The sequence below is a fragment of the Mustela nigripes genome, chromosome 1 (assembly GCF_022355385.1).
Source record: "Mustela nigripes isolate SB6536 chromosome 1, MUSNIG.SB6536, whole genome shotgun sequence".
Taxonomy (NCBI): Eukaryota; Metazoa; Chordata; class Mammalia; order Carnivora; family Mustelidae; genus Mustela; species Mustela nigripes.
In genome coordinates, this window is record NC_081557.1 from 163,751,998 (window position 1) to 163,774,476 (window position 22,479).

Below are 22,479 nucleotides of genomic sequence, written 5' to 3' on the forward strand. Positions count from 1 at the left end.
TTTATTTTTTTCCTGGTTTTGATGACAGATTCATGCCGAAACAAATTTATTTTCCTGACAAAGTGACAGAACTATTAATAAGGGAAAACCAATAGGTGTAATTTCACATTATTATCAATATATAATTGGTTTCCTTTATTGAGAATTCCTAAGAAATACAGTACTCTGTATAAACATGGTTATTAGTTTAGAATCATTATGTAAAACATACCAGAATGATAAATTTTCAAGCAATTCTAGTAAATAGCATTAACACTTATCTGTGTATCTTCAACTACTAGTATAGTATTTAACAACAAGCCCTTATTAAATGTTAATTAAATGACAAATGTGAGTAAATTTTTCCTGAATAGTCAGAATTTTCAAAATATTGTAATTATTCTATCATTTTAAATAGAGGTACTACTGTCATTTTAAATAGAAGTACTACTTCCTAAAACTAGAAAGCAAAAAAACTTGGGTTGATTTTATAGTGAACATATGACTCATTGTTGAAACTTCATATTGAAATAAATTTTCTCCATTTAATGGTAAATCATTATTTCTTATACTTTATTACTAGTTGTAAATATATCTCTACTCTTATGTAAACTCAGTAGTGTTGAATAGTGGCTAAATTTGTATTTATGGTATTTTTCCTGATATAGGGTCACTTCAAAATCTGGGAATCATTTGTGGGGCATTTTCTCTATGTTCTTGGCATTTTTTCTTACCTCCAGAGAGACTTCTATGATATTTGAAAACACATTCTTCATATTCTTCTGGTGACAAAGGTTGAGGTAAAATGTTTTTGCTAAGTTCAGAAGAGTCACTAACCAACTATCATAGTGTCCTCAGAACTCTTGTTCATTTTAACAACCTACTAGCAAGGACAAAAGTGATAGTAAAGAAAATGCCAAAGTTGGCTCAAGCTCTTTCCTGACGCTTAATCTCCAGGAAAATGTGCCCAAAATTTCATCCACTCCTGTACCACCTTTGTGAGTTTCTTCACATGCTTCACTCTACTTTATTACTTTATTCTACCTTACTCTTTTCCTTAAAAGTAAAATCACTTTTTAAAAATTTAATCCAGCTTTTAAAAAGAAATATTATAAGGGTACCACAAAAGAAGAGTAAGATCTCTGGTCATTAACCAGAAAAATAAAAACCATAAAAACAGTCATATTCCATAAAGATACCATTAACTATGGTGGTCCCATTCTTGATCCTGCATAGTCTGTGTTGAAAAGTGAAATTAGTGTTAGGCCATAACAAAAATTTAAGAACACAAAACATACACTGAGATAACCAAAAGTACAATAGACATTTGAGTCCAAATTATTTAATTCTCTGACATTTATCCCCCAAATTATCTCAGGCATGCCAGCTATATTCATTATATGCCCTGGAAATATTGTTTTAGGTGAAAGTTTCTTAAGGCCACCTAATTAGTCATAAAGTACCTTGAAATGCAACAAATTATAGCTTTTCCATATAGCAGAAAGTCAGCCCTAATTATTTTCTGTCCTTCTCTTTTCTCCTCAAACTAGCATACTTGTTCCCATCTGCTTTTAAGAACCAAAGTCAAAGAAGCTTAAAGCCAGCAATGTTTTAGGGACTGAAAATATAGGTATAAAGTAAAGGCTGAGCTGGTGATTAATAATGATGTAATGTCTTAAATATACCATAGACCTACATAGAAGCCTAGTACAATCAAGTTAGGCCTGAAAAGCTTCTGATTTTTGTCTCCTATGCCATTTCATCAACAAACTAGACAAACTAGAAGGCAGCAAACTATAAAATCAATTTATGAACAAAACTAGCACAACATTTCAAATGAGTCTGACCTTTGCATTTTAAAAAATAATCCAAATCAAGATTTTAAAGGATAGTATGTTGAACTGGATTTTTAGTATTTTGGATTAAATAATAAGGAAATGAATAAATATGAAAATAATTAGATAAATCATTGTTTATTTATAAGATAAAGTTGAGTTGCAATAAATATAAAGTGAGCAACAAAACAGCAAAAGCAAAGGGTAGACAAATTTAATAGAATAGTATAAAGAAAAGATGTAAAGCGAAAGGAAACTCCAAGTAAAAAAGAATGAATTAATATAATATTTTATCTTAAATTCATACTTGCAAATGGAGCTGTAGTGATAGATCAGGTTATATAACTAAGAAGTAACAACTGCTATTTTGCTCAATAGTGGTTAGATTCTTATTACAACATTAATTCAATTTGATCTCTGTGTTTTGAACAAGTAGGAGCAAAATCGTCAAAGAAGAGTGAACTAACGTGAGTAAAGATGGAAATTGGATTCCAGTAGGAGAAGAAAAAGGAGTTGGAATGATTTACTGTTTAATCTGAGAAAGAAAGTCTGAAATTATATTTAATCCTTTCCAAATTTGTTTCTGTAATATCACTTGTTTCTCTAACCTAATTTTCCAATATGTGTATGACAGTGAAAAGAATTTCACCTTAAAATTTCTGAAGTTTAACTAGATGAAAAAAATTACCAATTATTTTACCAATATTCAGAGATGTAAAATACAAATACAATTCATTCACAGCAATTCTCATATAAGCAATTTCTCATATAAGAAATGCAAATGATAACTAAGCCAACTTTATTAGTCAAATATATTTACAAGGAAAATAACATTATAACTTCCATTAATTACAGTGTATAACTTTTAAATTGTCTATGTTAGGGGGCACCTGTGTGGCTCAGTAGGTTAAATGTCTGCCTTCGGCTCAGGTCATGAACTTGGGTTCTGGGGATTGAGCCCCATGTCCAACTCTGCTCAGCAGGGAGCCTGTTTCTCCCTCTCCCTCTCTGTGTTCTCTCTCTCTCTCTCTCAAATAAATAAATAAAATCTTCAAAATACTAAATTATCTATGTTGGACTATAGAAAAAATTATGTTGCTTATAAAATTTATTGCTACTATAATTATTTCAGTATTATAAACAAGGTGATAAAGCATTATTCTTGTTCTATCTGCACCACTTCTTCAACAGTAAATTAAAGCTTTGAACTTTAAGACTGTAATAAGGCAAGACATATAATCCTAAAGATGTTTTTCACTTTACGGAGCAGGTAATAATGGATCAGTTAAATAAGTTCAGTCAGTATAATTAAACATGTACTGTGTGGATATAGCTTGAGAGAAAATAATTTAACTTGAAATCTAGAAAAATTCCCTTGATACAGGAGTTCTTTCTGATCTGAATGTCAATCAAAGTTATATCAAACACTAGAACATATTACAAGTTTGAATGATGGCACTTATATTAGCCACACATTGCTGTGTAACAAACCACACTTGTCTGACAAGGGTTGTTCATTATCTCACAGTTTTTGCTAGGAAGTAACTTGAGAGCAGGTTTGAGCAAGTCTGGCTTTGGGTCTCTTACAAGATAGCAGACTGCAGAGATTGCAGCTGGAGCAGCAATCAGCTCAGGGTGTGATGGGTCTGCAAGATCCATTTGTGAGGTGGCTTATTCACATTGCTGGCAACTTGATGCTGGCTGTCAGTTTGACTCCAATAGGTCTCTCCACCGCGTCACCTGACTCTTCTCACAGTGTGATGGCTGGTTTCCCCCAGAGAAACAATCTGAGAGACTGAGGTAGAAGCTATAATGTCTTTTACTGCTTAGGCCTTGGAAATCACACAACATCCCTTTCACGGAATTCTATGAGTCAGGCAAGTTAGCCCTAATTAAGTGTGAGAATGTTCCACCCAAATGCTTGAATACCAAGAAGCAAGGCTCATTGGAGGCCATCTTTGAAACTTGCTACCACAATACTTGAAATTTGTTGGATTACAAGCACAGAAATGATTAGATATTAAAAAATGAATTTCTGTATTTTAGAAAAAAATCTTCTAAGTTTTATATATAAACCGAATCTACCCACTCAACTTGCCCATTATTTCCCCACAGATAAGCTGGTTTCTTTGCCATCTTTTAAATATGGCATTTTTATTTCCTACTCTGTATTTTTGTTCCTTTTAAGAAAATTCAATAAAAATTTTAGAGAATATGGATAATTCTTTTCTTTGAAATTCTGCTAAAGTTGTACCACCTGCATGAAGCCTTATTAGTTCTTTCTAAGATGACTATCATCTCCTCAGAATTTCTATATTTTATATTCTTAAACTGCACAATTAAATACTTAATGAGTGCTTTTCATTAACTTAACAGACAATAACTGAGAATGCCCACTATGTACTAGGTCTATACTAAATGATGGCATAAAATGAATGATTTATTTCCCTTACCAATCCAAAGAATTTACTTGTATATCTCATATTCATGATACTAATACTTAATATATTAACTCTATAAGTGTATTTTCAAGTTGTTAAGTGTAAGCTTTTTTTTTTTAAATGTTCCCAAATACACATTTTGTGTGCAGAAAATGTTTTATAGATGTTAATTCAGTTTTGGGAGTATATATTCAGCTATTATTCAATTTATTAATACGAAATTTTAGCAATCATTTTAGAGACCTTTTAACATTTTATCCTATTTAAATATTTGGTTAAATTCTCTTAAATATGTAAAACTCTATTAATAAATTGAAAATATTTAACATATACCAGTTTGCCTGCTTTTTAGGATTTTGTAGAGATCAAATATATAAAAATACTTTGTAAACTCCTAATTTATGCATAAATATGACATTATTGTTATTAAATCATAAGGTCAGTTGTGCTTCTGTATTAAAATGATTCAATAGAAATCTAAGCACTTGACTTTGTTCACAAGTACTTTATTTTTTTATTTGAGAGAGACAGAGTAAGGGAGAGAGAGAGAGAGAGAGAGAGCGCGCACAAGTTGGGGGAGGGGCAGAAGGAGAGGGAGCAAACTCCCTGCTGAGCAGGGAGCCCAGTTGGGTGCTCCATCCCAGGATCCTGAGATCACACCAGAGCCAAAGGCAGATACTTGTTTTATCAACTGAGCCACCCAGATGCTCCTGCTCATAAATACTTTCAATGAATATTTTATTATTTCTTAGAATGGCTGTGAATATCTTTAAACAGTACTTCCTTACCTGAATTAGATGGAGATTGGAGAATGTTGAATTTAAATGAAGTTAAAGACCTAGGAGGATTAAACATTGTTCCAACACATGAAAGCCTGTATTGAACACAAGCAACATAGCAAGCAAGCTTTGATTAGAACTTTGCAAGATAGGTTTCAGCCTCAAGGAGGTCTTATCTAAGATCAGAGATCTTGAGGTGCGTTGCTAGACATGAGTTCTCAGGTCAGCATTTAGTCTGATGGAGCAAAACTTACAAATAAATGAATGCATATTAAATTAAAGAGGATGAATGCCTCTGAGTGCTAAAATAATTATAGAAAGACAGAAAGCTAGCTCAGTACAAGTTGAAAAACCCAAGCAGGATCAAATCCTACATGAAAAGCTTCTGACCCTAAATAAGTAAGGGTGAATGACCACCTAAAATTCAAGAGAAAAACAGAATGAGATTGGGGGAAAATGATAACATCTAAATAAAAGCTTAAAGTATACAGTTTCAAAAAAAAAAATAAAAGCATGCAGTGTCTTCCTATTCTTAAGAGTTTGTATGGCAGATGTGGTGGGGGCAGGGGGAGGGTAAATGGGGAATCACAAATTTTGTATGAATAGTGACAGTAGAGATTTATTTAGTAAAAAGAGATTGCTCTTGTCATCAAATGCTTCAGAAGGCTGCTGATATTTCTCTCCATAGCTTTTTTTTTTTCCCCCCCCTTGGTATTTCTTAAGGTTTTCTGATTAAATATCTTCAGCTTTTGGTACATATTTATCACTCTTGAAACCTCAAGGAGTCTTATCATCTACCCAATAAGACAGCTAATTTCCCTTTTTATAGATCCCAGCATCATTTTTAAGTTTCTTAAGCTCAAGCTCTGTATCTTATGCATTCCTCCTAACTTTTGTTAGGATTATAAAAGGGTAACATAAATGGAAAAGTGAAAAAATATAAATATGCATATTGTGAATAGATATTAGTCAGAACCTGGTTTAATTATGACCCAAATTAAGAAATAGCTGGAGTGTAGTGGGATGGGAGGGATGGGGTGGCTGGGTGATGGACATTGGGGAGGTTATGTGCTATGGAGAATGCTGTGAATTGTATAAGACTGATGATTCACAGACCTGTACCCCTGAAAAAAACAATACATTATGCATTAATTAAAAAAAAGAAATAGAATATTCCCAGGAGTGCAGAAACTTCCAGAGAATATTCTATGAATTGTATCTCTCTCCCACTGTTCTAGAGGTAATTTGTAACTAATCTGATTTATGGTAATTATTTCTAGCCTTTCTTTATATGTTTATTGTCTATTTGCACATCTGAATATGATAGAATTTAAACTTGACTATTCTTAACTACATAAATTACAATATATTGTAGTATTTTTTGTTTTGTTCAATATCATCAATTTTAAGGGTTTTTTATTTTATTGATTATAGCTCCAGTACATTCATTGTTGTTGCTGCCTATGGTTTATTGAATGAATAAGCCATAATTTATTTATCACTTTTGTAATCTATAGGACTTTTAGCTGTCACTAATTTTTATCTATCATAAAAAATATGTCACTATAAGCATACTTGTGTTCCGTTTTTGTTTTCCCACAAAAATGAGGTACCTATTTAAGAATGTTTTCGTTTTTGTTTTTAATTTTCCTTCCTGATTTGTAGTTTTTTCTACATATTCTAGTTGCATCTTTTTTTAGTCAGTTTTATCCATGTCAAATAACTTTTCCCATTTTGTGGCTGTCTTTTCACTTTTGCGTGATTTCTTTTGATAAACATAATAATTAATTCTAATGCAACAGAATATATGTCCTTCATTTATGTTTAGTGTTTTTTTTGTATGTGTTTTCCTAGAATAAAGTTACATAGATATTCTTTCATATTTTCTTCTTAAAGTTTTAAAGCTTAAATTCTACATTTACATCAGCATGTAATTCATCTGGATTTCGCTTTTGCGTATGTTGTTACATGGGAATCAATTTTAATTCTTCCCTAGAGCCTACCTGATTGTCCCAGCAACATTTATGAAAAAGGCCAATCCTTTCCCACTGCTCCGCTGTACCATCTTTGTTCTATATCAAAGATCCACCTATCTGTAGGTCTGTTTAAGCGCTTTCAATTTTATCCACTGATCTATGTGGCATCAATGGGGCTACCATTGCTTGATCCTTCTACCGTAAACCAGTTCCACAGTTTTAATTACTATGTCCTTATTATGGGACTTGATAACTGGTAGAACAAGTTCTCCTTTTTTGTTTCTTTTCCTTAAGAATTACTTTTAAGATTTTCTTGACTTTATGCATTTCCATAAAAATTTATATTCACAATAAAACTTATTGGGACTTTATTGTAATTATATTGACTCTCTGGATCGGTTTGGAGAAACTTAACATCATTTAAACACTGGGCTACCCAATCAATGAACATGGCTCATTTTTCTAACTTTTAAAGCTTTCTTTAATCTTTAATTTTGTTCAATAAATTTTATTTTTTTACTTTTAAGAATCATGTCTATCTTAAAAAAGTCATGCATTATTTATAGATATTTGGTGTTCTTTTTTTGATGTTTTTGTAAATTGTATTTTGTTAAATTTACTTTTTTTTAAATAGCTGTTGATGATAGAAATACGATCAATTTATATAAATTCTATATCAAGAAACCTTAGTTAGGTATTTAATTCTAATAATGTATCAGTAAATTCTTGTAGATTTTCTACGTATGCAATCATACCATCTAAGCTTTTATTTTTTCTTTTCCAATTATTGTAATATTTATTTATTTTTTTGTTTTATAGAACTAGGTAGCATATTTGGTACAATGTTTTATAAAAGTAATATTCCTGGGGTTCCCTGGGTGGCTCAGTCCTTTGAGCCTCCCACTCTTGATTTCTCCTCAGGTCATGATCTCAGGGTCGTGGGATCGAGCTCCACATGGGGCTCCACACTTAGCACAAAGTCTGCTTGAGATTGTCCATCTCCCTCTGCCCTCCCCCACCACCACTTGTGCTCTCTAAATAAATAAATCTTTTTAAAAAAAGCAATATTACTGGACAAGATTATCTTGTCATTTGCAGAGGAAAAGCTAATAATTCTCCACTATGCACGATGATTGCTGTAGCTTTTGCAGCTACTCTGTCAGATTAAAAAAATCCCTTATAGTCTTGTTCCCTAAATGTTTTTTTACAAAGAATAATATTGAATTGTTATAAGAGTCTTTTGATATTTGTTCGGATGATTATATGTGGTTCTCCTTATTCTGTCTATCTAGCGAATTTGTTGATTGATTTCATAGTTATTGGATGGGTTTTTGTTTTGTTTTGTTCTGTTCATTTGTTTCCAGGAATCACTATGCCTAATGTGGAGCTCAAACTCACAGTCCTGAGATCAAGAACCACAAGCTCCACTGCCTGAGGCAGCCAGGTGCCCTGACTGATTTCCTGGATTTAAACCAACTTCACATTGCTAATATAATCCCAACATGGGCACATTAATGTTTTGCAGGATTTTAAATCTTTTTTCATAATGAAGTTGGCCAACAGTATTCCTCTCTTTAAATACTCCTGTCAGGTTTTGATTTTAGCCATAAGCTTACCTCATAAGATAAATGGGGTAGTAAAACTTCTATTTTAGGACTCTGGGAGAATTTGTGTAAAACTAGATTTATTTATTATTTGAATGTTTAGTATAATTTTCTGGTGACACCAGCTGGACTGAGATTTTTCTTTGTGAATATATTATTAATTGCCAATGCAATTCTTTAATGGTTAAAGTCTACCAAACTTTTGTATTTCTTCTTGAGTTAGTTTTGAAAGGCTTATTTTTCTTGAAATTTGTTCATTTTATATAAATTTCCGAAATTATCGACTTAAAGTTTTTCATGATAACCACTTAAATTTTTAGTGGCAACTATAGTAATGTCATCTTTTTCATTTTTCTTTGTTTTTTCTCTTCTTTTTCTTGATTAATATTGGCAGAAGTTTAACAATCTTATTATATACAGAAATTTTCTGTTTTATATATATTTTTTTCTATTTCATGAATTTTCACTCTTACTTTTCTTAACTTCTCCTGCCTACTTTGTTTGGGTTTACTTTGTCCTTTTATTTCTTCTTTTCTAATGTGTATATTTAAGACTATAGTGTTCCCTGTAATCATTGACTTAATTCCATCATACACATCTTGGTATAAAATATTTTATTTCTCTTCATATTCAACATATTTTCTAATTTCCATCATGACTTTTTTTCTACAATCCCTAGGTTATTTGTAAGAAAATGTCTTTATTTCTAAACATACATAGAATTTTATTGTTCTAATTATAATATTGATTTATAGCAAAATTACATTAAACTGAGAAAATACACATTCAAATTTTTAACTGTTTCAAAGGAAAGATTGGCACAGAATACTTGGCACAATATGTGAACATTAAAGTTTTATTTGGTTACTAATGTATGAGAAATCACAAAATTGTGAGAGAAATAATCACATAAAATTTTTCAAATAAAATAGCTAAAATCTGCTCTGTGGACACTTGAATCCCTTTTTCACCCTGGAACATAAAAGTGTGGAGAGAGATACATAGATATATTTTTATAGGAGGCTATTGCAAATTACTTCTTTTGAAGAAATATCGAATTCCTTCATCCCAAAGGAGCAAGGCTCGCCTGGTTCTGCTATTCAAACCTCCCTTAAAATATGTTGTCCTTATAGTTGAATGACATAGGGACAATGACTCACATCTGGTAAAATCAACAGAATGAAAGACTGCTGGCTAGCTGCTTTGGTGTAGGACCAGGGGAGTTATTACTATGCTGAGAATGACTGCCCCAGCAGGGATTATTGCAGAAAGAGACACGTGACTGTCTCCTGTGGATCAAATGAAGGGAAAGAGTGAGAGAGTAGACTTAGAGCTGTTTTAAATCCTGTTCCTCAGGGCTATTTAGAGAGTTGGGCATTTTAGCATCTGAAACTCTGGGTTTAACACAGGATTACCAGGGTTGTGGAATGAGCAACCAGTGAACTCCCAGAATAAGGATCCGTTCTTAGGAACCAAAGACCTGCAAAGAGAAAGGCCCAAAAGCACACCTTTGAGGAACCCATGAAAATGCACCACTCTACAGCTCTGGGCACAACTTATAGTGCCAGGTCAAGTAATACCTTTCAATCAACTTTCTCACTCCTTCCTCACTCTGTTTCCAACATAGAATGATTAGAAGGAAGCTGGAGAGGGGACAAGGAAGCAGAAAAAGAGACACTGTAAAGATCTCACTTTGTAGAATAGAATAGTATCTATGTGCCTATGGAGATTTCAACACTTCAAATAATATTTGTCTTGGCCAATCTAGTTTCTATTATAAAAACTAGTACAAGCCAAAAACAACAACAACAAAAACAAAACAAAACAAAACAAAAAAAGGATCACACTGAATTAATGTCAAATTCTCTCTAAAAGCACTAGACCCTAGCAGTTTTCTTTAAAAGTATTTAAAGGTAAACACCTCTGGTCATTTTGTGGGTATAGGACAATGAAAAGAATTCAGATGGCTAGTCAGGAATTTGGAGTCTAGTCTAGGATTTCTCAGAATGTATGTCCATATACCAGTGTATAAAAATTATTCGTAGTAATTGCTGGAAGCATAGTTCTATGGATTTTACTGGAAGAAGTCTTGGGATCACAGGGTTGAGCCCTAGGACAATCTATTTTTAACAGACACCTTAAGCGTTTCTTATGAGTAATAAATGTTAAGACTTACTGATCTCAGTTCTAATGTGTGTGTCCTTGATAATGAACCCAATAACAGCAGCCTGTATAATCCCCTAGGCAATGGCAAGGAATAAATGAGATAATTGATCAGAAAGTACTTTGAGGGGCGTCTGGGTGGCTCAGTGGGTTAAAGCCTCTGCCTTCGGCTCAGGTCATGATCCCAGTGTCTTGGGATCGAGCCCTGCATTGAGCTCTCTGCTCTGGGGGAGCCTGCTTCCTCCTCTCTCTCTGCCTGCCTCTCTGCCTACTTGTGATCTCTGTCTGTCAAATAAATAAAATCTTTAAAAAAAAAAGTACTTTGAAAAATGTGAAGTATTTTGCAAATAGAATGGATGGAGAGATGAAGGACAGGCAAGAGATTTAATGATGAGAAGAAAGAATCTGGGATGCCTCGGTGGCTCGGTTGGTTGAAGTCTCGGACTCTTGGTTTGGGCTCAGGTCATGATCTCAGGGTCAAGGGATCAAGCCCCACCTTGGGTTGCACCCTCAGTACAGAGACTGCTTGAGATTTTCTCCCTCTCCCTGTGCCCCCCACCTTCTCTCTCTCTCCCTTTCAAATAAATAAATAAAATATAAAAAAAAAGAAGAAGAAGAAGAAAAAGAAGAAATAATAGTACCAAATACCACGTCTATTAGAGTAGCAAGAGTGGCTAGAAGGCTTATGGGGAGCATTCTTTCCAAACTATTGGACCATTTGTTACACATCCTTCTCCCTCCCCTTCTCATTCCTGGTATTTCCCCATTCCAAATCTCTCCGAGAAGCTTTCTCTCTTTCTCCTAGCCTGTGGTACCTTGTCAGTCTTCTTTAATCCCATCTTTTCTCTCAATCTCTTTCTGGATATCAATGAGCTTCTCTTTCTCTCTCTCTGTCCTTTTTTTTTTAATCCCTCCCACCATCATGTGTCTCCAGTTTATATACAAATAATACCCCATGGAAAATGGAAAAAGCGGTCTTTTGTCGATGTGTACTCTGAGAATTGTCTCTCATGGCAGAGAACTGACCCTTTACATGAGAATCAGTTACTATCTTACAGACTTATCTGAAAATTCCCAAAAGAAACAAACATTAGGGAACAGAATTGAGCATCTTGGTCCAAAGTGAACAAATCTAGGAATAACAGGATGAAAGTGAAGCAAGATAACTTGAGGCAAAATATACAGAAATCACTTGTTACAGAGAGATCATACAACTGTAGATATGGAAGAAAACTTCAATATCATTTAGTCAAACTACACTCTTATTATCGATGGGGAAATTAAAGACTTTAGAGGTTAAAATATTTGCTTGGTTCAGTCACACAACAAGCTTCTGACCCCTGGTAACTAAGACCAAGAGCTCTTGACTTAGCCAACAGTATACTCCACCATTGCACAGGGCTGGCTTGTGACACTGGTCAGAGCTCAGTGAAAAAAAAAATTTTGTTAAATTGCCAAATATATGCATACAGCTAAAGTAGACTTTATGTAATATACTAGTAAATGGTATACACATTGTAGGTGCTTTCTGTCTTTATTTGGCAAAGTAAAAACTTGAGAACTCCCTGTCAACTGTTCAAAGGGCATTTGTTTATTTACCAATCAATGGAATTTTTAAAACTTAGGAATAACTGAATTATCTAATGCCTTTGCCTCTGGATAGGATTCGAATAAAGTTAATTACTCAACACAGTGAATGAAGACCTCAGAGTTAGAGTGGTAAAACTTTAAATCAATGCATCTTTACAATTGCATTTTCATAATTTTGCATTTTGGTAGGCATAAGGAATAGTTTTATCTGTTTCAGAATTATCCAATGAATGATACACAGAATTATGGGATACCATTTTTTTCTCATGAACAAGAGACAGGAATGACTCAACACCTGCATTCTGATACACCATTCCTATGTGATTTGAATAGTCCATATAAACCAAATTCAGGCATATTCTACTATTTAAACAGCAATAAGGTCAGTTTCATAAAACAAATCACATTGGTTCAGCCAACTGAGAGTATCCCAAAAGACACTCACAGCTTCTCCACTATACAGGCCAAGGACAAAAATTAATATTGTCCTCAAGTTACTGAAAACAAATCCAGGAATACCTTGCATATTTCAACTCTGCTGACTTTTGAAGAAATACAGTTCTCCAAATTAAAGCAAGGGATAGTTAGTAAGCATCACTTATGTGTTCAAAGATAGGTCCTGGGGAAACGATATCAATTGGACATTTTCTTTGTTGCCAACAGATTTACATTCAGTTAGGCTGTAAACAGAATCTAATAACAGGTTTTTAAATGGTTTTAGCATTGTCATTTTTCTTTCTTCTACTTCGCAAATCTATAGAGTTGTAAACTTTAATATAAAACTTGTACTCAACAAATGAGGCTGTTGAGAAAAGAAGGAAGAAAAGAAAAATAATAAGAAGCTTATGGATTCACATAATTTCATTATCTTAATCTCCAAAATGCAATAACTATCAATAAATCTTTACTTACTTAATTCTGTGCATTTAAAATAGTGGGTCTCATTTTTTAAAACTGTATTTGCAGGGAGAGTTAGTTGACGGACGTTTTACTGTTGGAGAGGGGAGTTCTCACAATGGCCATGAGCTGGCAAGTACAGGAGTGGCCTCTGAGCCCTAGGGACAGTGTCTAGGAGCTCAGTGTTTATGTCCTCACACTTGCCGAATGCCCTGGGAGGACGATTTCACAATTCATACCAAAGAAAACAATTTCTTTTCCCATTTTAGTTAAAAAATAAGCTCAATGTAAGATACAAATGGTTTCCTGTGTTTTGTGTGTGTTTTTTATAACTTAAGCATTATTTCAACACATGGTTCTTTGAATACATAGCAGCCATAGAGAAACATATAAAGGTATTATAGCCAAAAGAGCAAGAGTGGAAAGGCCATTATAGACCAAGCCAATAAGGAAAAGTTCTCAAATTTATGAAATGTCTTCCTACTTATCCCTTGATTCTGTGAGTTAAATGTTAGCTTGTGTATCAATAACTAATATTTAAATAGTAATTTATGACTTACAAAGCACTTAAAACAGGTTTTTGGATTTCCATGTAACTCTAATACTGTGTCAACAAATATCATTAGTCTCATATTTAGATAAAGAAATAGAGGCTAAGAAAGTACTTAATATCTTGATCAATTTCAGCACACTAAGAAGCTAGACCCAAACTTGTTTCTCACATTAAAATCAAGGTTCCTTCTACTAACATTCCACTTCTCAGATTAAGCAGTGCTCAGTGCTAGAAGACAGGTAATAACGTGTGAGAATGTTGACAATTCCCAGACTCCACAGTTAGAATCTGCATTAAAAATAAAAATAATTTTATTTATGAATTTCAGGGATTAGTGAGTTAAATAACCTACAAATCTGGAAAACACTGTATACAATCTGTATATAGCAAATGGTGCCTTATATAATGTGATTAAAATATCACTTGGCAATCACCTTTCTAGTATCTTGTACCAATTCTTCCATGAAAAATATTCATGTGTTGGCTTTTCATTTTGTGAGAATTAACATAGTAGTTATTTAAATATTTGCTGATTTTGCATTAGAATCAGTTTGGAAATAAGTCAGTTTATCTAAGGAATGGGATATAATAATGTATAGGTCTCTGAGTTCCAAAACTCAGCAAACCTTCTAGAGTTCTCACATGCATGACACTATGTTGTGTGCTTTGTGTACATCTCTTCACGTGATCTCCCTAATACTCCTACGAGGTAGGCACTGCACTCATCCCACTTTACAGCTGAGAAAACTGAAGGCAAAGTAACTTGCCCACGTTCACAAAGACAGTAAAATCGGAGAGCTGGAATTTGAACCCAGACATTCCGGCTCCAAAAGAATTATAAATGTGACACTAAGTGATTAATTCACTAATAGTTATTTCCTCTGCTTGTTTTCTTCTCCTCCAAGTCCCATATCAGCTGCACTCACATTTATATTACAAAAAAAATTATATATATTTTTCAACTAACTTAGCAAGGGGTAGGTAGGCAAATACCTGCAACTCCTTTCAATGCATCTTCTACTAGTTAATTGAATCAAACATCTGAAGAGGATCATTAACATTAAGCAGAAACTCATTTGTGGCACTTAGTTTGTGGTTTAAAGGTGTGGAAGATGTTAGGAGAGGCAGCAGTGGCTTCTGAATTACTCAAGTGCCAAGTTTCTCTCCTTCCTCTCTTCTATTCGAAAATCTCAACTTGCTACAGTTTCACCACATTGGAAGGCAGCAAGCTATAAGGAGGCTTTTGAAGAACAACATCCTCTGGTTTGATTTTAAGCCACATTGCTCTAGTATAATTTTATAGCCTCGCTTCCTAAAGTGGGAATCATAAAATCGGCCTTAAATGCTGTGATGGAAGGAATCTACATGAAGGGCCAGACACGATGAATGGTAGATGTCAGTAAATGTTGTGACGGTACTCACCTGGGTTCACTTGGACCCGATTCAAATGAGTCTGGGTTTTGACCCAGCTAATTTGGGTTCAAGCCAGAACATGACTGAGTAGACAGATGTCAAAAGCAGTTCATATTTCAGATGGGCAGCACACCAAGAATAAAATCAATGACTCCAACATTTTTGGCTATCAACCTCACAATTTAGTTCATTACTGACTCTATACAAATAAGCAAATGATTGCCTTAGGACAGGGTCTGCTTAGAACATGATTGAATGTATTCAATAAAAGGCTGATAAAACTTCTCATTTGTTCGTTTTTTAAATGAAGAGGAAGAAAGGTAGTGAATAATAATTAGAGTATCAGAGGGGTGCCTGGGTGGCTTAGTGGATTAAAGCCTCTGTCTTCAGCTCAGGTCATGATCTCAGGATCCTGGAATGGAGCATCGCATAGGGCTCTCTGCTCGGCAAGGAACCTGCTTCCCCCTCTCTCTCTGCCTGCCTCTCCGCCTACTTGTGATCTTGGTCTGTCAAATAAATAAATAAAATCTAAAAAAATAATAATAATAATTGGAGTATCAGAGAAATGGTGATGATCTATATCTTGGTATATATTGTCATTCAAACCAAAAGGTTCTCATTAAGAAAAATAATAAATTCTGGATTTCCTCAGAAAGCAGAGCCTGAGACAAAGGTTTGTGGGCAGACAGTCTATAAATGAGTGAAGTCAAGGAAAAGCTTAGAGGACTAAGGCGGTGAAATGGATCAGGAATAGAGGAGGAAAACATTCACTCACTGGCTCCATCCCCCCTCTTGGCATGACTGGTCTCATAGAGGGCTACTGCTCCTGCTCTTCCAGTTCAGACATACATCACTGCCATCAGGGGCTCTGCAAGTGACACATGCCTTGTTGTCAGAATAACAGCAGACAGGAAAGCAAAAGATACAAGTTCACATGAGGTTACACATGTGCATAACAGGTTGCCATAGCAATGGCTGGAGTAAGCACAGCCAGAGAGGGTACAGGAAAAGACACAACAGGTATCTAATACTTATACAAGGGCTGCTTCTATTTAGAGACTAGTTACAAATATCTCTGCTAATATTTCTAAAAGACACAAAACTTCTATTTAAGTTGAGAAAACGATTTTTCTTTTCTTTTTTTAAAATGATTTTTCTTATGGTTTTCCCAAATTCAGGACCCATATAGTGGCCTTTCTAGATGTAATTAACTTCACTAATGTTTTTCACATGGATGCTGATGTGTCTGCAACAGCACAAAGAGGGTCTTGTTTGCTAACTGAAAGAGTTTCTTTTAACACCCAACAGGCATTATTATCCTACCCTGATAGAGCTATAATGACCCACAGGAATTCAGTAACAGGAAAGGAGGCACTTACTAACAGGAATTGAAAGTCCCTTAGAGTACATTCCTGCTTTGACATTCAGTGTTTAGAAATGTGCATCTCGAATTGTTCTCAAAGATGAAGAGGAAGTTGGAAAGAGATGACAAAAAAAAAAAAAAAAAAAAAAGGCATAGAAATTTCTTGAATTAGATAATTACTCACAAGTTAAAATTGTTAAAATTTGTTAAAGTTAAAAGCTTGAAATGTACCTTTATCAATGAAAATGAGAGAACGGGCAATGATCCAATAAAATAAAAGCTTTCTGAAACCCTCAAATGTGCATCATTTTTTTTCCCTGAGTTACCTGAATAATTAAAATTAGCAAGATAAAATCACCAGAGAACTTTCTGGTGACAGCTGTTATGAGTCTTTTGAGAACAGGAATTCTAGAATGAAATTATATCTACTTTTAAGCAGAGACTATTAAAAAAATGAGTTGTGGAAAAAAATGAATGCTAAACGAATGGTTTGGGGACTAAACACTTTCCCATTGGATTTGTTTGCATATTGGTTCATTCTTCCCACAACAGATCACTTATTTTAGGTAAGATTTTCTGATAGTGATGAAGCTAAACAGAAGTAATAAGTAAAATGATCTGCTCTAGAGCAACTCATATGCGATCTAAAATAACACATCAATTAAGGATATGTGGTATTTATTTAACTTTCTTAAACTTCTTTTATGAACTTCGTTTTTTAAAAAAGCCATTTTGTATTTTTAAGAAGTTGGTTGAGCATAAATTTTCTCCTTGAATATTTCTTACTATAAGAAGATATTATGTAAATTATTTTATACACCAAAAGGAAAGGTAGAGCCTGTTCTTTTTACATATTCTTTCCCCCAAAAATCATAGTCAGAGCAGTTTGAATCTCCAGATTTTTTGTCGATTACTGTCACCTGGTACTAGATTGTCCATCTATACCTATCACCTTCTCCTCTGGCTAGACTTTGGGAATTGGCTTACCTTTGATAAGAAGCCCCTTTCTTTGTATTTGGTGCCCATTTTCATAGCCAGGGAGCAAAGTAATCCACAACTTGTATCCATGTTCTATGCTATGTGTTATATGTGTCCATAATCTTTTCACAAGGACAAGGCAGTAAACTGGTAAGTGATTGTCATTGGAAGAAATTAAAAATGAAAGAAAATAAAGGCAATTGTATCACTAATCTAAGTGTTCATTCAGCTATGCCCTTATTATATGTTTAAAACTGTTACTGCACAGGAGTGCCTGGGTGGCTCAGTGTGTTAAACATCTGCCTTTGGCTCTAGTCATTGTCTCAGGGTCCTGGGATCAAGTCCCACATCTGGTCTCTGTTCAGCAGGGAGCCTGTTTCCCCCTTCTCCACTGCTTGCCTCTCCCCTTGCTTATGTTCTCTCTCTGTGTCAAATAGATAAATAAAATCTTTTAAAAAAAAGAACTATTATTGGACAAACTACATATGGTAATATATATGGTCCCTACTTTCAAGGTGCTTATAGTCTGATAGAGGAAATAAGATATGCCTACACATAATTATGACAGAATTAAAAAACAAGTGCCATAAGGGAGTTAGAAATATGAGTAGTTGGTGAGAAATAAATTGTCTTTCTATGTTATTAATTCTACAAAAAGCAGGACTAAGAACTCCTGGGATTCAAGAGTAAAGAAAACTCACCCCCTCATCCAGCTACAGAGGGATTCCAACTACCCATGGATTTTAATTTACATTGTGCATTTCTATTTAAATATCTTACTGGGATTTCAAACTCAGCATGTCCAAAGTCAAATACATGAATTTTCTCCTTAAACTGTCTCTACCTCTCTTTCCCTCCCTCTCTTCCCAAACCATTTCCCTACTCCTAGTATTCAGATAATCCTTTCTGTACATCACAGTCACTTTCTCCCTCATTGTTGGTCAAGAATATGTCAAATCACTAACTATCTACTTCCTTTAGTGCTTCCCCAGATCCTTCTTTTTATTTTATTGATAGGCTTTCAAACTTGGAATAACATTTGCTCTGTTTTCTTTTATCTTTTGTCTCTCTTGACTACAATAGTCTAATTTATATTCTGTTGACAGATTAATCTTCCCAATTTATATCCCTGATCATGTAGCTCTCACATTCAAACGTATTTAGAGGCTCTAAACTAAACAACTATTCAATTTTAACTATTTACTCTTAACTAGTCAATAGCTCTTATCCTGGTAGTCAGTATATATCTTGAGGCTCTATTTCCAACCTTATTTTCCAAAACTTAACCTATGTCCAATCTTTGACCTTCTTACATGTGTACTTTAGAATATCCTCAGGTTTTCATGTTCCTACTCAAGAAATTTCATCAATTTAAAATCTGTTTTTCAAATTTCAAAGTTTATCACAATTTCCACTTTTATATGAAGCCTTTACTGATATCCCACACTGAAAACTAAGCTCTGGACCGTTCTTTATTTACCACTTAAGACTTACAATATAATCAAACTTATAATTACTTGATTCCTCCTCTCTCCCTCATTTCAAGGGTCATGGCCAAGTCCTACTGATCTCTATAAATCTATAGCACTTAGCATAATGTCTGTCTCACAATCTTTACGATCCATTTTTTCCCCATGAAACTGAATGTTCAATCCCTAACAAATGAATTTCTCCAAGCAATGATTCTTCAGGTATCAATAAAATGATGTTTGTTCCTGTTTGCCAATGCCGAATACATTTTAATCTCTCCTAAATTAGTGCAAAATTCAAAAAACAAATGGTACTGGGAGAGTATATTGTTTTCTGGGTCTCCTTTCTCTTGGAATCCCTCTTCATCGAACTTCTCTTGGTCCTGACAGCCAAAGGCTCTTCCATCTAGGCCTATAAACCAGAGCGGTTTAAAAGCCACAGGAGGAGGGGCTGTTCAGTTTTAAATACGATTCAGAAAACCTTGGGAAAGAATGACAATTCTTTTTCAGGAACCTTCCCTGCATATTTCAACAGAAGAGCTTTCCAAATTGGAGATGGTAAAATATTATACCACCAACCAAGTAATAGAAGGTCACTGGCTGGCATGTAAAAAGATTCACTTGATTTTCACAAAGAGCACAAAAGACTACATTGTATGTATTTAAAGCTGTGACTGACAAAAATGTCAGAAGGAAAAAGAAAAGTAGTCAATTTCTCTAAAATATCATTATTTAGGAATAAATTGCTATGCAAAGAAGCATGGATATTCTTGACAACTTGTGAATTTAAGGCCAAGAAATTGCCTCCCTCCTCATCCCTAATAATCAACCCTGCTGAGGAAATATGGTAAGCATTCTAAGTTTGGGCAAGGTACAAAGCTTTAAAATCAATGTGTTTCCGGTATAGGGGGTTAGGGAAAGAACTTAATAAATCAGCTTAGGAAATGCTTCATTTCCTGTGCCCTGTCTGGGAAGGGAAACATAAAACCGGCAGAGCCAGGTGTGACAAAGCATACACCTGGATGGAAAATCTCTTCCAGCTCCTTCCAAGCACCACTCAGATGGTCAGTTTACGCTCTTGTGCTAGAACTTCCTTTTCTAAGACAAATAGAGTAGTTTTTGCAGACATGCTCTTTAAGTTAACAAATAGGGTTGTTGGCAAAGGTTAAGGAGATAGTCATGATGTAATTATTATCTCTGCTCAAAAGAGAAATTATCCTACTTGCGCTAACTGTTCCTTAGAAAGAAGACACTATTAACAGGCTGGGCTCATTACCAGTGAGGTAGAAGAGCTGGAGTGGTAAGCAGCCTAAGCCAGACTTCCAAATTTATATTGACCTGACACCTGTTTGTGAGCAGAGTTTTTCATGGCATCAGGATTTCCCTTGCATACTGAAGAGTTATTTACACGCTTATGCACTGATTTCTGTGGCCCTTCATACTCTTTATTTTAAAAAATCAGAGGCTTGGTAACTCTTCTAAGTTAGAATTTCCGGTCTTTAGACCTGTGGCAACTTAACTCTGGAAATGCCAATTTGCATGATAAGCAATCATACATGATTTTGAAATGTTTGGGAATGTATCCTAAATTTGTATATGTATTTTGGGAAATTAATGACAAAGATTGTTGAAAGACTGTGTCTAATTTTTCCTACACTATTATTCTAAATTAGAATTTTTGTAGGAAGCAAACTTTTGAAAAGAGCACACGTAAAATGAAATTGAACTGAATGTTTTCCAGGGCCCCTCAGAATCAAGATTTCCCAACTGTGTTCTTTTATGATAGATGATACTTTGGTTTTCACACTTGCCAAATCTGTCTTGTATTAGAATTACATATTTGTTTTTCCCCAATAGTACATTTACCACTGTTAGTAAGGACAATCATTGGTAAGGACATCATTGGTAATCTTAATCATTTATGTATTCTTTGCACTGGTAAGTACTAATAAATATTCATCAAATTTAATTGCTTACAGAGAATCTCTCAGAAGGGGCTACAGTAATATGTAATAATTTCTTGCAAGTGGTCATTAATATAGTCAGAGCTTATAGTGGTTCATATATATCTTTATTAACAAATTTCTGAAATTGTGGTCCATCTACAAATTTCTGAAATGTTGTGCAAAATGTTGTGTGTATATGTGTAGGTATGCACTTATTTCCGGATGAAATGTTATTAACTTTAATCAAATGACTCTCCTCTTAACCCGTCCTACCCCCTCGAGATATTAATATTCACTTCCCCAGGCAGCTTGATCCAACCTCACCATTTATCAGAGCCAAAAGATAGTTGGGACAAATATAGGCCAACATCTGCAATGCAGTATTTCTGATTACAGCCTTTCACCCATACGTGACAATCTTGTTATTTCTAGGCTTAACGCCTGAGAGGAACATTTCTGAGAAACAGTACATTTGTAACCAGCATTTTACCCCCAGATTTTTATTCTTCAAAAATGCTGTCATGCATTCTCAGTACCTTTATGGTGCCATCAAATAAATACACAGCAAGGCCACTGCACCAGCAAGCATTTCCTTCCCATGCAAACAAATATCCTCTCTGTGGAGCCTTCTCCACGCACTCCAGATCAATCAATACCCATGCACCCGACACAGCAAAGGAATTGCTGCATCCAAGTTTCAGGGGAAGGTCCCTGAAGGTCAACTGAGGCTGAGTCCCCTCCCAGTGAATTCTGATCCACCCTGTCAGCGGAATAAGAGAAAACGGTACCTGTGTTGTTGTTACTGCTACAAAGACTGGGCAGAAGAAGACAAAGGATGGTCACTTGAATGAGTTTCATGGTGCTCGTGGATAGTCTTGTGGATCGTCTCAGTGGCGCTTTTCTCCAGAGTCAGACAGGGACAACTCCCTTCCAGCCTGGCAGGGCCTTATTAGCAAATGGAAAAGGTGCGCGGAGTGTGAGCAGCCACTGCCCATTCCCACTTATTTCGGGGGCTCTGATAAAGAACGGGAGGAAATACACACACTCCCTTTGGGAGTTCAGCAGAGAGGAGATTTATTGTTTCAGTGCCTTACAGGAACTTTTTTTTTCTCTTCCTTTGGCAGCCACTTGTGTTTTTGTTACTCCATTATTTTGTTCTTCAACAAAAAGGTCAGGGCGGGTTCTGAACAGAAACAGATCTTTCTTGAGAATGGATCATACAGCTTTCTAACTTTTGTTTTGAAAGTGTGTTTCAGAGTGGTTATAAAAAGAGCCTTATTAACCAGAGACTCGCTTTGGATAAAGAGGCTTTAATCACCCAAGGGTTAAAGTTTAGAGCAAAATGCACAAGGAATCAACTTTTCTTCCTTCTCTCCAACTTGGAAGCCAGAAGAGCAAAGACCACCTTCTGGAGATCAGTGCCAAACCATATTAAATAGGTCCTGCTTTGCTCTCCAGTAAGCAAGAAGACTTCTTAGGGATGTCCAGGGAGG

The 22,479-nt window shown here is 34.9% G+C and overlaps 1 protein-coding gene across 3 annotated transcripts in view; it reads right to left on the reverse strand.

Moving 5' to 3' along the window:
- Positions 1–22,015, reverse strand: part of EMCN (endomucin) — a 107,972-nt gene extending 85,957 nt beyond the window's left edge. Inside the window, exons 1-2 of one of the 3 annotated variants that reach the window (XM_059376518.1) lie at positions 21,775–22,014; positions 16,006–16,098 (exon numbers count right to left, since the gene is read on the reverse strand). Coding sequence is in view for 2 of the 3 variants with exons in the window: in XM_059376501.1 (XP_059232484.1) it covers positions 21,775–21,844 (70 nt within the window). In the remaining variant the exon portion in view is untranslated. Of the gene's footprint in view, positions 1–16,005; positions 16,099–21,774 lie in introns of all 3 variants that reach the window. The other 2 variants (XM_059376501.1, XM_059376509.1) reach the window with 2 other exon arrangements.
- Positions 22,016–22,479: the final 464 nt, after the last annotated feature.